The sequence below is a fragment of the Mercurialis annua genome, linkage group LG7 (assembly GCF_937616625.2).
Source record: "Mercurialis annua linkage group LG7, ddMerAnnu1.2, whole genome shotgun sequence".
Taxonomy (NCBI): Eukaryota; Viridiplantae; Streptophyta; class Magnoliopsida; order Malpighiales; family Euphorbiaceae; genus Mercurialis; species Mercurialis annua.
In genome coordinates this window covers 11776605-11791424 of record NC_065576.1, presented here as the reverse complement: position 1 = coordinate 11791424, position 14820 = coordinate 11776605, and the positions used below count along the sequence as shown (strand labels likewise).

The 14820-nt window shown below is 32.5% G+C and overlaps 1 protein-coding gene across 1 annotated transcript; it reads left to right on the top strand.

The window, feature by feature from the left end:
* The first annotated feature begins 10341 nt into the window (after positions 1–10341).
* On the top strand, positions 10342–13172 carry LOC126656805 (uncharacterized). The gene is made up of 7 exons (XM_050351423.1): positions 10342–10411; positions 10459–10654; positions 10926–11352; positions 11431–11529; positions 11575–12104; positions 12151–12341; positions 12517–13172. The coding sequence occupies exons 1-7, from the start codon at positions 10342–10344 to the stop codon at positions 13170–13172; spliced, it is 2169 nt and encodes a 722-aa protein (XP_050207380.1).
* The last annotated feature ends 1648 nt before the right edge of the window (positions 13173–14820 follow it).

The window sequence follows — 14820 nt, the reverse complement described above, 5'->3', positions numbered from 1 at the left end:
CATTTAATCAACTTCAATCCAATTTAAAGAACTGTGTTTCAATTATAGCATTGTCAAATAATCGATTCACCCAAAAGTTCAACCTCCTAGGTGAGACTCCATCAATGGCTTTATTGTCTGTAAAACACTTGCAAATGCATACTCATTGAACTTGCAATGTGAACACAAGCACATGCCCATTTTACCTTACTGAAATATTTACATTAATCAAATGGGACTTGCACGAATTGAATTTTAAGCAAAAAGACCAAAAACTCAACATGTTAGGTACGATTAATATTTAACAAATAGCAAAATCTGAGTGACAGAGTGTCTTATTTACTAATACTATCTTTTTATTAAATTATCCACATCATTAGTAATTTATTCTGAAATGACAATCATGTAACACAACTCGGCGTCCATACAAGCAAAATCGATATAATTGCAATGAAGCTCTATGAATTAGCTAAAAAACTGACAAAATCACAAGTCTTTGTTATAATTAATAAATTAGCAAAATTGTAAATTTTCTGAATTAAACCAAACTATAAATTATTGAATAACTCTCCTCACCCACAAATAGGGATGATGAAGCATTGGTTAGTTTGCTTGAATCTATAAAAATTGAAGTCAACCCGAATCAAACTAAAATTTCAGTCAGTTTGGTTAAACTAACTTTCCAATTTCTATAACCAAAATTAAACTGAATTTTATTCGAAATTTCGATTCGGTTTGATTCGGCCGGTCAATTTTATTTCGACCAAAGCACACCCCTTCTCCCAGATATGAATAAAACATAACATACAATAAGATAGCAGAATGTAACCTGAGAATCAACACTAAGAAAAGTCCCACACTTCAATAGCTCCTGAAGTTGTACAAAAAGAAATGTAAGCATGCATATCTAGTGTCAGCAAGCAAACCTAAAGTTGAGATCCTTTAAAATAAGTATGGTAGAAAAGAAGACAAGGCATATGGTTAAACTTATCAAAAACATGTAAAATCAAATGTTACACCTTTAGATATCTGTCCAGTAATTTGTACCTTTAAAGCTCCAGTAATTTAGACCAGTTGAGAGAAAATGCTTTGGTGGCAGATGAATATACTCTTTGAGATGTCGGTGCAACTCCTCGAAAAGTCGAAACCTGTTGGCAGTAGATGACAAGATTTAACTGTAAGGGGATAGTATTCATATGTAACATCTGTCCGTTATATCATAAAAATCAAAGTATCATATACAGAATAATCTCATATGGAACAAAACAATGAACGTAATGCAAAGAAAAAGTTGATCGAAAAATCCATAGACCTTTTGATTGACCAACTGTTATTATTTACTATGACAGAAATGGAAAAAACAGCAAAAGTTCTAGAAGCACTCTTCACAATATTTGCACCGAGTACCTGCACATGAATCCACCCACCAAGGCACCAATGAATCTTCTACTGAGTTACATAATCCTTAGCTATCCAGTCCATCTCCAGACAAGAAGCTAGTCCTCTCAATCTCCTTCCAAGTATGCGCCTTTTGAGTGCTTGATTAATCTTTTTCTGCCAGACTGAGACCTCGGCATTCTTTCATAGCGAGCTTGCGCTCTAATTGTCTTTTTTTGTACCATGGTCTTGTGCATTTTCAAGTGGATGATGGATATGGGAAACAGCCAAATTCCTATTTGTTTTGCGATCCCAATCTTTTGTTCCAGGATCATCAAGACCCCTGACCAGGATCTTCCTCTTTGAAAGTATAAAGACTAGCACTGCCTGATTCAGCCTGATCCATATGCGTGAAACTTCCACATCATATGAACCCCATACATCATCCACAGCAAATTCCCAAAGTAAGGATGGAGGAGGGATTCAAGCAAATAATTTGGGACATGCTCAGTTGACTTATTTTGTCCACATGCTCTCAGAATTTTCTGGGGCTGCAGTCATTCTCTGAGAAAACACGTCCAGCATCTCACCTCATTCTCCTAAACAATATTGTTTTGAAACCCTCCTTCATCCTTACTTTGGGAGTTTGCCGGCAATGGATAGTTCCATTATCCATTTTAGGTTCAGATTGATTAGTTATATATTGCATAAGTTCAACACCATTCTAGAATTCTACAGAATTAATCGGATGAAATCTTAAAAGTATTGGGCTTAGATTTTGATGCCTCTTGTGCAGCAGAAACACCTCTGTTAGCCTTTGAAAGAACCAAAATTTCAATCCTTTCATTTATAAATCTGAAATAAAAAGCACGGAGAACAAAATGAGACCAGCAATAACAAGCAACAAAAACATGACCAAAAATAATAACTACCTTGGACGGCTAAGTTTAAGACTGGCCGCATTACAGCACAAGCGAGAAGTTCTCACTACAAAACGAAACAAAGAGCACTTCAAGTCTTCTGGTCTTAAAGAAAGATCTGAGGATAAATAGAAGACATCATCACAACTCAAAGAGGAAGTGGACAAACCTGAGGATAAATAGAAGACATCATCACAACTCAAAGAGGAAGTGGACAAACCTGAGGGATAAATCCTTGGCTTGAAATTGACAACACAGATTGGTGGACTTCTGTTCAATTTAAAGATCAAAAGTAAAGTAAAAATGTTGTGCTCTGCTTCAGCAGAAAATAAAGCAGGGTGCAATATGTTCTCAGCAGCCAACACAGCTCGCAGTTCCTTGTCTCGATGCTCAATAGACAGTAATTGCCTCCTCAGTAACAGGACAATTTACTTTTTCTCCTCCAGGTAGACATGTCACAAACTCTAGTATGCTCTGAGTATAGTTTTAAGACACTAGATTCTTAATTCGCAAACAAAATTCAATATGCAACTCTACCTTTTCTCAGGGAAGATGTTGTGTATAACTGTGAGTTTTGAGTTTCCCTCTATATGGTGAAACTTCCAAATTTCCTGGTACCCCATTGCTAAGAGTAGCGAACAAATTGCCTGCAACAGTGAACGAACTGGTCATTTACAACAGAAATGAACAAGTCAGTGGTAATACTGATTAAGACGAGCAAGAAAAAGGTGTGTTTCACATAATCACAACACAAATTGCATCCTGTTGTAGCACTACTATTTCTTCTATTTCAGCAGTTAGTTTCCAAATTTTCCGTATGAGCAATGGCATTATTCAAGTTGATGATGGAGTTCCCTCTCATCATCCTCATCAAAATCAACTTCATTGTCAGACTAGTTATCTATGCGAGGAAACAATAAATAACAATTAAGGCTTACTCTCATGAGATTCAATGCTTTTTTCCCTTTGAAACATCCATTTTTGTTCCTAACTGAATAAAGGGCAATTAATGCTTACTCTCAGTTTACTCAGTATAATGGAAAAATGATTCATCCTTCAAACTCAACTTTTAACAAGATTAGAAAGAGTAAATTGAGCTGGCCATCCATATTATGAAGCAATCTTAAATAACAAACAAAAACAATATGCAGCTCTACCTTTTTTTCAGGGGAGATGTTGCATATAACTGTGAGTTCTGAATTTCCACCAAGAGATTATTGCAGCATATTTGTTACGTACACCAATTACTCTGCATCAGCAAATCTTTGCACTGCTAATTAACCTCTAACAGGACTTACTCAAAATAGATAAGTTAAACTGCCAAGGCTTCTCTATAGTTGATGGATATACCTCCAATGAAATACAGAAGTAATGTATTTTGTGACCTCTCCATCTCGAGCCCTGCCAAGAGACAAATACATAAAAACTCCAATAAAATGAATTGGACCAAGTAAGCAGCATATATTATGCAGCGATGTCAAAATTTAAACAGACCTTGAACAGTTTCAGTCGCCATAGAAGAACCCATTACCGAAACTCCGGAAGCTACAATTCCTTTAAAAGCAAAACCTCTCCTATTCATCACACATTGGCTTCCTTCAAGTCAAAAGAAGAAAATAAACCAAATTAAAACAAACCTAATTCACTAGTTGACATGATTATAGACTAAAAATAATGGAGATAAAGAAGCTTACTACTATACTGAGGTAGTCTTGTAGGGAAAGTAAAGCTGGTGCTGTTGGTGGGACTTAATGGATCTGACCTCAACGAACAAGACACGGCACATGAAGAAGACATTGAATATACCAATTACCCTGCATCAGCGAATCTTTAAGCATACACCACTCCGGTAAGATCGATAAGGCTAATTCTGCTAATTTTTAAACTACATATGAAGCAGTTTGATGAACTGTTATGTGTCACATGAGTGTAACATAAGCAAATCTTACCAAAAACACATGTAATTACTCAAGCAAAGATGTAATACTATTTAAAATATGAATTCAGAACAACTCACTAAGATCAGAACATCATACTATAACATATATTAGCCATTCCACACGCAAAGATCAGCAACAAACAAAAATATAAATTAGAAGCCTATGCTCACAGTCAACACAACAGCGTCCAATCATACCAAATCATAATTATTTGAATTAGGAATTTCCAGTTACAACCGCAAACAAAAATAAATTACAATCAAATTAAAACGAAATATGAAAAAGTAAGCACTGAACCTGATTTGAATCAAGAATGGAATCACACCTACATTTTCGATCAAAGAACAGATACAAAATTAAACAGATTAGAAAACTTTAAACAACGAATCTGTCACTATTAACAACAAATCACGAGAATTAATCAATAAATAAATACCTTTTGTGGCGGTTCATAGCGTTGGTAAGCGATGAGTGCAGTTCGGAATTGGTTGAAATAAATGGATCTAGAGAGAAAATTTCGAGATATGATAATTGAGAGAGAAACAGAGACTGAGAGGAGCGTTTCAATTCTGATCATAATATGACCGTTAAGGAGGCCTATGCCGAACCTTAATTAAACAAAATATGACCGTTAGGGCGGAAACAATATTACTATCTTTTTTATTTTTGATAAAAAAAAAAGACGATATTTATTTTTGACGAGAAATGTTTTTATAGTGTGTAAAAATATAACCGTTTATTTTTTAAATGTTTCACTTTTCTTTTTCTTAAAGCTTAAGTTTTATAAATGACATTAATGCCCCTGATAAATAAATTTATCCTAACCGATTAAATTTGGAAAACGCACTTAATACGATAATATTAATGACTTTTATCATTAATAGAAAAAAAATAAAAACTAAAAATATAGATTTGTATTAAACATAGATTAAACTTCATTAAAATGAAGTGAACAAAATTGTACCATAAAGAAATGACTCCTCAACAATCATTTCATAATAAAATAACAAGAACTACAAAAATAATAATTTACAAGGAATATTTTGGTCACCGAATGAACCATTTAATTACAACTACAATTTATACATTGCAATTGAGTTTCCGAAAAAAAAAAAAATCTTATTGTCTCATTTAAAAATAAGATGATGATAATCTGTTAGCAGTAATTCCTCCAATGATGTATGTACTCCGAGCGCCTCTACCACAATTGGCTATATTATTATAATAAAACGTCGAGTTTTAGCCAAGATAAAATTACTTATAAAATCACGAATCACAAAACTAATATCCCTAATCGGGAGCTCAAATTTATAGTAACATCAAAATTAACTTTATAAGATTCTTGTGCTGGGACTTGCAAGATAAAAAAAATATTTTAAAAACATTATGACCGTTAGGGAGGAAACAAAATTATCTTTTTTATTTTTGATAAAAAAAGACGATATTTATTTTTGACAAGAAATATTTTTATAGTGTGTAAAAATATAACCGTTTATTTTTTAAATGTTTCAGTTTTCTTTTTCTTAAGGCTTAAGTTTTAAAAATGACATTAATGCGTCTGATAAATAGATTTATCCTAACTGATTAAATTTGGAAAAGGCCCTTAATACGATAATATTAATGACTTTTACCATTAATAGAAAAGAAATAAAACCTAAAAATATAGGTTTTTATTAGTGGTAATTTTTCAGAATATATGTTTCGGCATTTTAATTACAGCTGCAAATTTTGACTTTTCTTTTTTGATTTTTTTTATTTACGAAAAATACATTTTTTTTAATTTCACAAATACCTTTTTCGGTTTTCAATTTCGGTTTTTAGTTTTTTCGGTTCTGTCAACCGAACCGACCGAACCGACAATTTTTTTTTAAAATAGTGTAAGATGAGTGTATATATAGTGTTAATTTCTATTTTTTATAAAAAAAAAAATTGGAATATTTTTTTATTTTTTATAGTGTAACAGTAGTGTGTATATAGTGTTTATATGGTGTTTATATAGTGTAAGATTAGTGTATATATAGTATATATATTGTGTATAAATAGTGTATATATAGTGTATTTATGGCATTTTGTAGTGTTTTTTGTGGTTTACACCATAAAACACTGCAAATACACCATGAAACACTGCAAATACACCATAAATATACTAAAGAATGGCAGAAATACAATATAAATACACTAAAATGTAAAAATATTATAAAATTACTACAAATGCATCATAAATCAATTTGTTCTTTACAAAATTAGTAGTTATAAACAAATTTATGAATAATAGAACAATTTTATAAACAAAAAATTACAGACCTACAATAATTTATTTACAAAATATTTAAATCATAAAAAACCTAAAAAATTACACAAATCTAAAAACAAGTTGAAGAATCCATAGCGCGAATGAAAGAGACGAACGGAATAGCGCGAACGGAAAAGACGAACGAAAAAATAACGGAAAAAGACGAAAAATCCATCGGATGCGCGAACGGAAAAGACGAACGGAAAAGTAACCGGAAGAGATAAATTGAAAATTAAACGAAAAAGAAGAAAAGAAAAGAGAACTTTGAGAGAGAAATAAGAGTGAATATGTAAAAAATTTAGCCTAAAATGAAATAAGTCTTCTTTATATAGTGGGTATTTTTAGTAAATAAGTTAGCTTATTAGGTAACGTAGGAAATAAGAAAAAATGGGTCAAAATAGTGTAAATATTTTGCCTAAAATAGGTATTTGGAAAATAATTCTTTTTTATTAAATATAGATTAAACTTCATTAAAATGAAGTAAAGAAAATAGTACCATAAAAAATGACTCCTCAACAATGATTCTATAATAAAATGGCGAGAACTGCAAAAGTAATAATTTACAAAGAATTTTTTGGTCACCGAACAGACCATCTAATTACAACTATAATTTATAATTTATGAATTGAAATTGAATTTTCAAAAATAAAAATCTTACTGTCTACTTCAAAAATAAGATAATGATAATCTGTTATCAATAATTTCTCCAATGATGTAGATACTCTAAGCGCCTCTACCATAATTGGTTCAACTATCCTAATAAAACGTCGAGCCTAAGTCAAGACAAAATTACTTATAAAATCACGAACCACAAAACTAAATCCTTAATTGGGAGCTCAAATTTATAGTAACATCAAAATTAACTTTATAAAATTATTGTGTTGGGACTTACAAGATAGAAAAAAGATATTTTAAAAATATTATGAATTATATAGCTAGCTATAACTAAGTTTAAAAGTTAATTATCTTAAAATAAAGGCTTAATTACTCAAAAGCCTTCCACTTTTAAATTTTTTTCAATTGCACATGATGTAGGAAAATCCGCTCAAAACCTCCCCACCTCTAAATTCTTTTTCAATAGTACCCTAAATTATTAAATTGACCTTTTTTCACATGAAACAAAATTTAAAATATTTTTTCATTTTTAATTTATATTCTAATTAAACACTAATATTGTTAATAATGTAAAAAATCATTCCTCCTAAAGTTATACCCAATAACTTTTTAAAATCAAAACTATAAAATTTTCTTATTTAAGGTACAATTGAAAAAACATCTAAAGTTGGGGAAATTTTGAGATGATTTTTCTACGTTAGGGTGCAATTGAAATAGAATTTAAAGGTGAGAGGGTTTTGAAAGAGTTTTTCAACGTCAGGGTGCAATTGAAAAAAATATTAAAAATGGGGGGATTTTGAGTGATTAGCCTTAAAATAAAATATGATACAAGATTTGGATCGGTAAAATATAGTTGTTTACACCGGCCTAGAAAATTAAGTCCAAAAACATGTGGATGAGTGCGCTGAAAGTGATTGCTTCATAATATAATAGGCTAAATTGGAGATCAGGCTCGTAATAGCCAATTTATTTAGTTAGCTTTTAGATAAGTCAAAATGAAAACTTTGCGACTCACTAGAATATGTTTTGTTTAGTTAATGAGACCTAATTGGTTTTTGTTTCTCTTTTATTAGGGGTTCTGTCCCTATAAATAGATTGTGTTTTCAATTAGTAAAGGTCTTGACAATTTATCAAACAAACAAATCAAAACTCATGATTTTCTATCTTAATTTCCGAATTAAAAACTTAATTTAGGAGTAGTTAGAAATCAATCCCAACCTTCGGTTCGATATTTATAATTTTAGTATAATTGGTTACTTTCGTTCTTTTAGTAAAACGCGATCAATTTGTTCCGATTAAATCATCAAACCGAAAGAGTTCCCATTATAAATTCAAAAATTTGAACTTGGTCCGAAAACCTTGCAAATATCTTTTGGCGACTTCATTAAGGACACGTTTATAGTTAGCATCAAAATCGGATATTTGAAAGACGATCAACAATTCACTCGATCTGCTACTCGTGCATTAACTGAAAGAAAACCAATGTTCTCATGTAATTGCGATTCAGACATTGAAGAGATAATGGCTAAGGACAAAGCAGCACCCACATCCAAGGGGCTGGTTCCACAAGAAATCACATCTAATGTTTCGGCCAAAGATTTGTCTCTCGGACATGCAATCCGAATGAACAAACGTTCCATAGACTAAACCATCATCCTATTAAAAACTATGGAAGTAGCTTCGAGGTCAGATACTCAAGCTCCGATACTCAACATCCTAATTTCTCTTCTCATAGTCCATATCACAAACCCTGAATCACACATTCGACATCCGGATCTATCACTAAACATGTTAACAGTTGTGGAAGATAATTTTTAAGTTTTTTTATAGTTAAGTTTATTAATACAACTGAAAAATAATTATGCTAATAAAAAAAATGGAAATAATAAAATGTTCAACAGAATACACTGAAGCATGTTTGTTTTTGAAACAACGACTGACAGAAAACGTGTTATAGAAGCCAAATATCCTGACAGATACCCACCAGTTTGAATAAAATAGGAATTAGACCGAAATATCTAGAGAGCGTTTGTTTGTGAAAATATAAATTTTATTATTTAGATATTTATCATTTTATTTAGATAGTTGTCATATTTTAAAGAGGATTTTATACAAATACTGGAAAAAATGAAAATATTTACAAAGATACTGCATGCATTTTATTAACAGAAAGACAAAAAATAAATGCAAAATACAAATTTTTAAAAAATATTTACAAAAATACGATTTTTCAATTTTTTTCAATTGTTGTATTTATTTGGTATATAATATGGATATAATCTGTATATTATTTGTATATAATGTTTTAATTTGTGTATGATCCGTATATAATACAGATTGTATACAATTTTTTTTAAGAAAAATCAGTTCTGAAATCATCATAAATGTCCTACCAAAATCCAACTCCAATTTAGCAAACCTCGCTGGAAAATGAGGCTATAAAAACATTTCATATTTTTCAATTTAATGCATCTTCATTCTTCTATTACAAAAACGAAGTAATACTTTTTCATAGATTGATGTATAATAAAAGCTGAATTCTTGAAATTTTCATTCCAAAAAAGAAAAAATGGCGGTTCCAGTTGAAAAAGCAATTGCATCTCTCTTCACATTCGCTTTTGAGGTAACAATTAATCTATAGTCGTTGCAATAATTTCTCAAATTAGTTCATTCTTTTTTCTATTGTTTATTTTTTTGTTATTGCATTAACAAAAGGATGATCAACTGGAGATTCAAGAACCAGCGGCTCTTGTTTCAAGTGAAAGAGCAGCGGCGGCAGCGGCGAACAGAACGGCGGCGCGACCAGATCTGCTTGTTGTTCTCCGATTTGGAAAGGAGATATGATGTTGTGGTTTTTGGAAGAGCTGATGCCGTGATTTTTAGGAGAGTTGTTGTCGTTGTTTTTGGAAAAGCAGATGCCGGTCAGAGGTTGTTGCCGCTGTTCTGGAAAGCAAAGCTGTGACAGCGATGGCAGTGGGGCGTTATTTGATTTGGTGGTGTGGAAGATAATTAGTGGTGGTTGTTAATGGAAGAATAGAAGGAAAATAAAATTAGGATTTAAGAGATGAAAAAAAAAGAGAAAATAAAATTAGGATTTGAATGGAGAAGATGAAAAAAAGAGAAAAATAATATTTTTATTAATAAAAAAGATAAGATAATATTTTAAAAAATATAAAAAAAGGGAAGTAACAAAGATAGAGTATATAACAACCTTAAGATGATTGGTTGGAGTTTGATTGATAATTATGAGTATAGTGAAAATGGTAGAATATGGATTATGTATGATGGTATATTAGTTCTACTGATCAATTAATCCACTACAAGCTTAGTATAGGTGAGAGTACTTTAAGCTGGACCTTGGTCTATGGGGCTAGCAGTATTGTAGAAAGACAGAAAATGTGGGTTGATCTTGTTGACTACACTAAAAGCATTGCAGGAGCCTGGATTATTCAGGGAGATTTCAATGCTGTTATAGGAGATGTAGACATATTAGGGGGTAATGAGCTGGATAGTGATCATACTATGGAATGGTGAATAGTGTGAATGCTTCTGGCCTTAATGAGATGAGGAGTATTGGCTATGTCTACACCTGAAATAATAACCAATTATATGATAAAAGAGTTTGGAGGAAGTTGGATAGGGCCTTATCTAATAGTGACCCTAGCTTACAAAACTCTTTCTATGATGCTATGCCTTGTGGCATCTCTGACCATAGCCCCATTATGGTTTATATTCAGAGTAGAGAAAAGAAGGGGTAACTTCAAATTTTTTTAACTTCTAGACTTCACATCCAGAATTCAGGGATATTGTGACAGAGGAATGGGACAAAGATGTTGTTGGTTTTAGTATGTTCAAAGTGGTGAAGAAGCTCAAAGCTATAAGATATAGGCTTAGTAAGTTGAATAGAAGACATTTCTCTGACATTACTCATAAAGTTAATATTCAGAGGGAGAGATTGAAGATTAATCAAAAAGACTTACAGAAAGATCTTATGAATGAGTATCTTATCTGTGAAGAGAAGGCTATGACCATTCATCTGAGGTTCCTCCTAAAATGTGAAGAAAGCTTTCTGAAACAAAAATCCAGAATCCAATGGCTAAAGCTTGGAGATGCAAATACAAAGTACTTTCACATTGTGATTAAGCAAAGAAGAGCTAAGAATAGTATCCATGTCTTAAAGCTTGATAATAGGAGTACTATTAGGGGTACAAAAGAAATCCACAAAGAGGTCACCAGATACTTCAAGGAGATATTTAATAGTTGTGATAAAGATTGAGAGCATATCAACTATGAGACTTATAAAAAGGAAGAGAAGCTCACTAATGAAGATGGAGATAGTCTCTTAAGGGTTGTCTCTGAAGAGGAGGTCAAACAAGTTGTTTTCTCCATTGGCTCTAATAAAGTTGTTGGACCAGATGGGTACAACAGCTATTTTTTCAAGTTTATTTAGGATATTATCAAGCTTGATCTTCTGAAAGCAGTCAGGGAGTCCTTTAATTCTGGTAAGATCCTTAAGCAAATTAATTGCACTTCAATTACAGTAATTCCTAAGTGTAATAATGCTGAGAATCTTAGTGATTTTAGGCCAATTGCATGTTGTAATGTGGTTTATAAAGTGATAACCAAGATTATTTCTACTAGACTTAGTCCTCTTCTTATGAACATAGTCTCTCAAAATCAATCGGCTTTTATTCCTAAAAGATCTATAGCTCATAACATCATGTTAGCACATGAGTTAGTGAAAAATTATCACAGGAACAGTGGCCCTCCTAGATGTCTTCTTAAGATTGATCTTAGAAAAGCTTATGACTCCATAGATTGGGACTTTATAGAGGGAGTTTTCATTGGCTTAAATTTTCCTAATAAGTTTATTTCCCTGGTCATGGACTGTATTAGAACTCCCAGTAAAACTGTGTTATGGAATGGTAATAGTGGTGATAAGTTTTACTCCTCTAAAGGCCTTAGGCAAGGTGATCCAATGTCTCCCCTTATTTTTGTCCTACTATCTCTCTAAAAACCTGTCTAGAGTCAGTAACAATTTCAAGTTCCATTATGGTTGCAATTCTCTTAAGTTGAACCATCTTATATTTGCTGATGACTTACTTCTTTTCTGTCATGGCAATAATACTTCTGTGACTTATTTTATGGATAACTTGAACTCCTTTAAAGCCAAGTCTGGTCTTCAGGTTAATACTAACAAAAGCCAGCTTTTATATTGTAATGTGTTCGAGTTAAAAATGTTATAAGTACTCTTGAAGAGGGGAGTCTACCCCTTAGGTACTTAGGCATTCCTCTGATCTCTTCTAGATTATCTAAGATGGATTGTAAGGGAATCATAGATAAGATACTAGCAGGATTCATTGTTGGACTAGCAAGTCCTTATCTTATGCAGGTAGAATGCAACTGATAAACTCTGTTCTCATGAGTATGCATGAGTTCTGGGCTTCCATCTTGATCCTGCCAAAGAGTGTGGTTAGAGAAATTCAGAAAGCTTGTAATAGATTTTTTTGGACTGGAAAAGAAGAGGGTAAGTATAATGCTATGGTTTCCTGGAAGGACATTTCTAAGCTAAAGAAAGAAGGAGGTTTAGGAGTGAAGGACATCCATATATGGAATAAAGCTGCAATCACAAAGCATATTTGGCAAATCTTCAACAATCCTGAGTCTATTTGGGTGAAATGGATCAAAGTGAATAAATTGAGAAGGAGAAGCTTCTGGGGAGCAAAGAACAATGACAAATCCAATTGGATTTGGAGAGGCATTCCCAATACCAGAAGTGAAGCCAGAAGATTGATTGAGTATAAGTTTGGCAATGGTACTAATACAAATTTTTGGGATGATCCATGGGTCCAAGGTTGTACTATGATGGAGAAATTCCCTAGAGTAAAAATGAGGGATACTGATATTCCCAATCATACCACGGATGCTGATTTGTGGAGGAACAACAGATGGGAGTTCCCTGACCCTAGTGATGAAGCAACAGAAGAGGCTTGGGAGTTCATCAGACATAATATCAGACCTGGAAACAATGAAGATAGCATCTACTAGAGGGTCATGAAGAATGAGCTCTTCTCCATTAACAAAGCCTGGAATATGCTCAGGAACAGCTATAATAGTTATCCTTGGTTTAGGATTGTTTGGGGGAAGAACTCTATCCCCAGACACAATTTTATCCTTTGGCTTGTTTTAAGGGGAAGACTTAAAACCAAAAGCAAACTAAAGGTGTGGGGAGTTACCGAGGACAACCTATTTGTAATGTGTAACAATAGTGCTGAAACCATTGACCACTGCTTTTTTTATTGTAATGTGACAACTGAAATCTGGAGGAAAATGAATATGGTGTGCATAATTAATCAAAAAATTGACTCTTGGAGGAGATTGATCAGCTGGTTTTGCAGGAAGACAGCAAGAAAAAGTCATATGGCTAATATCAGAAGAGTTATTCTTGCAGCAACTGTTTACTACATTTGAAATGCCAGAAACAGGAAAGTGTTCTTTCAAGAGAACTGTGTTCTAAATACTATTGTGAAGAAGATCAGAGGCACTCTCATGGACAAATTAAGCAACTACAGCACCAGTAACACCGTGAATGAGGTGATGAGCATCATTCAGCAACTTTGGTCAGTCTGTTCTGTATAGTTTGGTAGCTTGATCCTGAGGCTTTCGTAACAGGTTTCTTGCTGCTTTTCTTTTTGCTGATCAAGTCACTCTGAGGCTTTTGTAACAGGGTGTGCTTGTGTTAGCTAGTTGCTTCTTTTGGTAGTTGTTCTGTAGTTTGGTAGCTTGATCCTGAGACTTTTGTAATAGGTTTCTTGCTGTTTGTTTTTGTTGATCAAGTCACTCTGAGGCTTTTGTATCAGGGTGTGCTTGTGTCAGATAGTTGCTTGTTTTGGTAGTTGTTTTCCCCCTGAAGCTTTTGTAACAGGAGCTTGTTCTGTTGCTGTCTTTGGTTTAGGGGGAGATAGGCTTTGAGGCTTTTGTAACATAGCCTTTCTCCTCCCTTCCTGCGTTTAGCTCTGTTGTTTCTGAGGGTGCTGTTTGCTTTATAATATTTTCGTTTAGTTTTTATTAAAAGAGCTTTTTGATTGTTTTCTACCAAAAGAAAAATTAAATTCATCAAAGAAAAATATGTGTTTAATTAAGCAAATGTTTTTATACATAACTTCAGTTATTTTTCAATACATGAATCTGTTTATGAAAATTATCAATAAAGATTTCTAGACCTGCAAAGATTCGAATTCATCAAATGCCACAATATATAAGTGAAAAATGTATCATATAAATAAATTATATGAATATGATATTTAGTTATATTTTTAGTAAAATATAATCAAATCAATTTACAATTTCAAATGGGGAGACGTCAATGATGGCACGTATATGGCCCTCCACTCAAATTTGTCTCCCACCATATCCATGAAACAATTACATTCCAATCAAATCAAACAACACTTATACCATAATCAAAATAAAAAAATAAATATAAATAATTAGGTTATCCCTTAATAAAAGAGACAAAAGTAAAGTATACATAATTTTGTATTAAACAAATCCCTGCACACACGTCACAGACCATGCACACTCCACTAAGGTGAAAAATTAACATTTTGCATGTAAATTTGTAAAAGATTATAATTTTTTAAAATTTAAATTTTACAATTTGTATCTATTAAACTTAAATTTTATCTAAATTTTA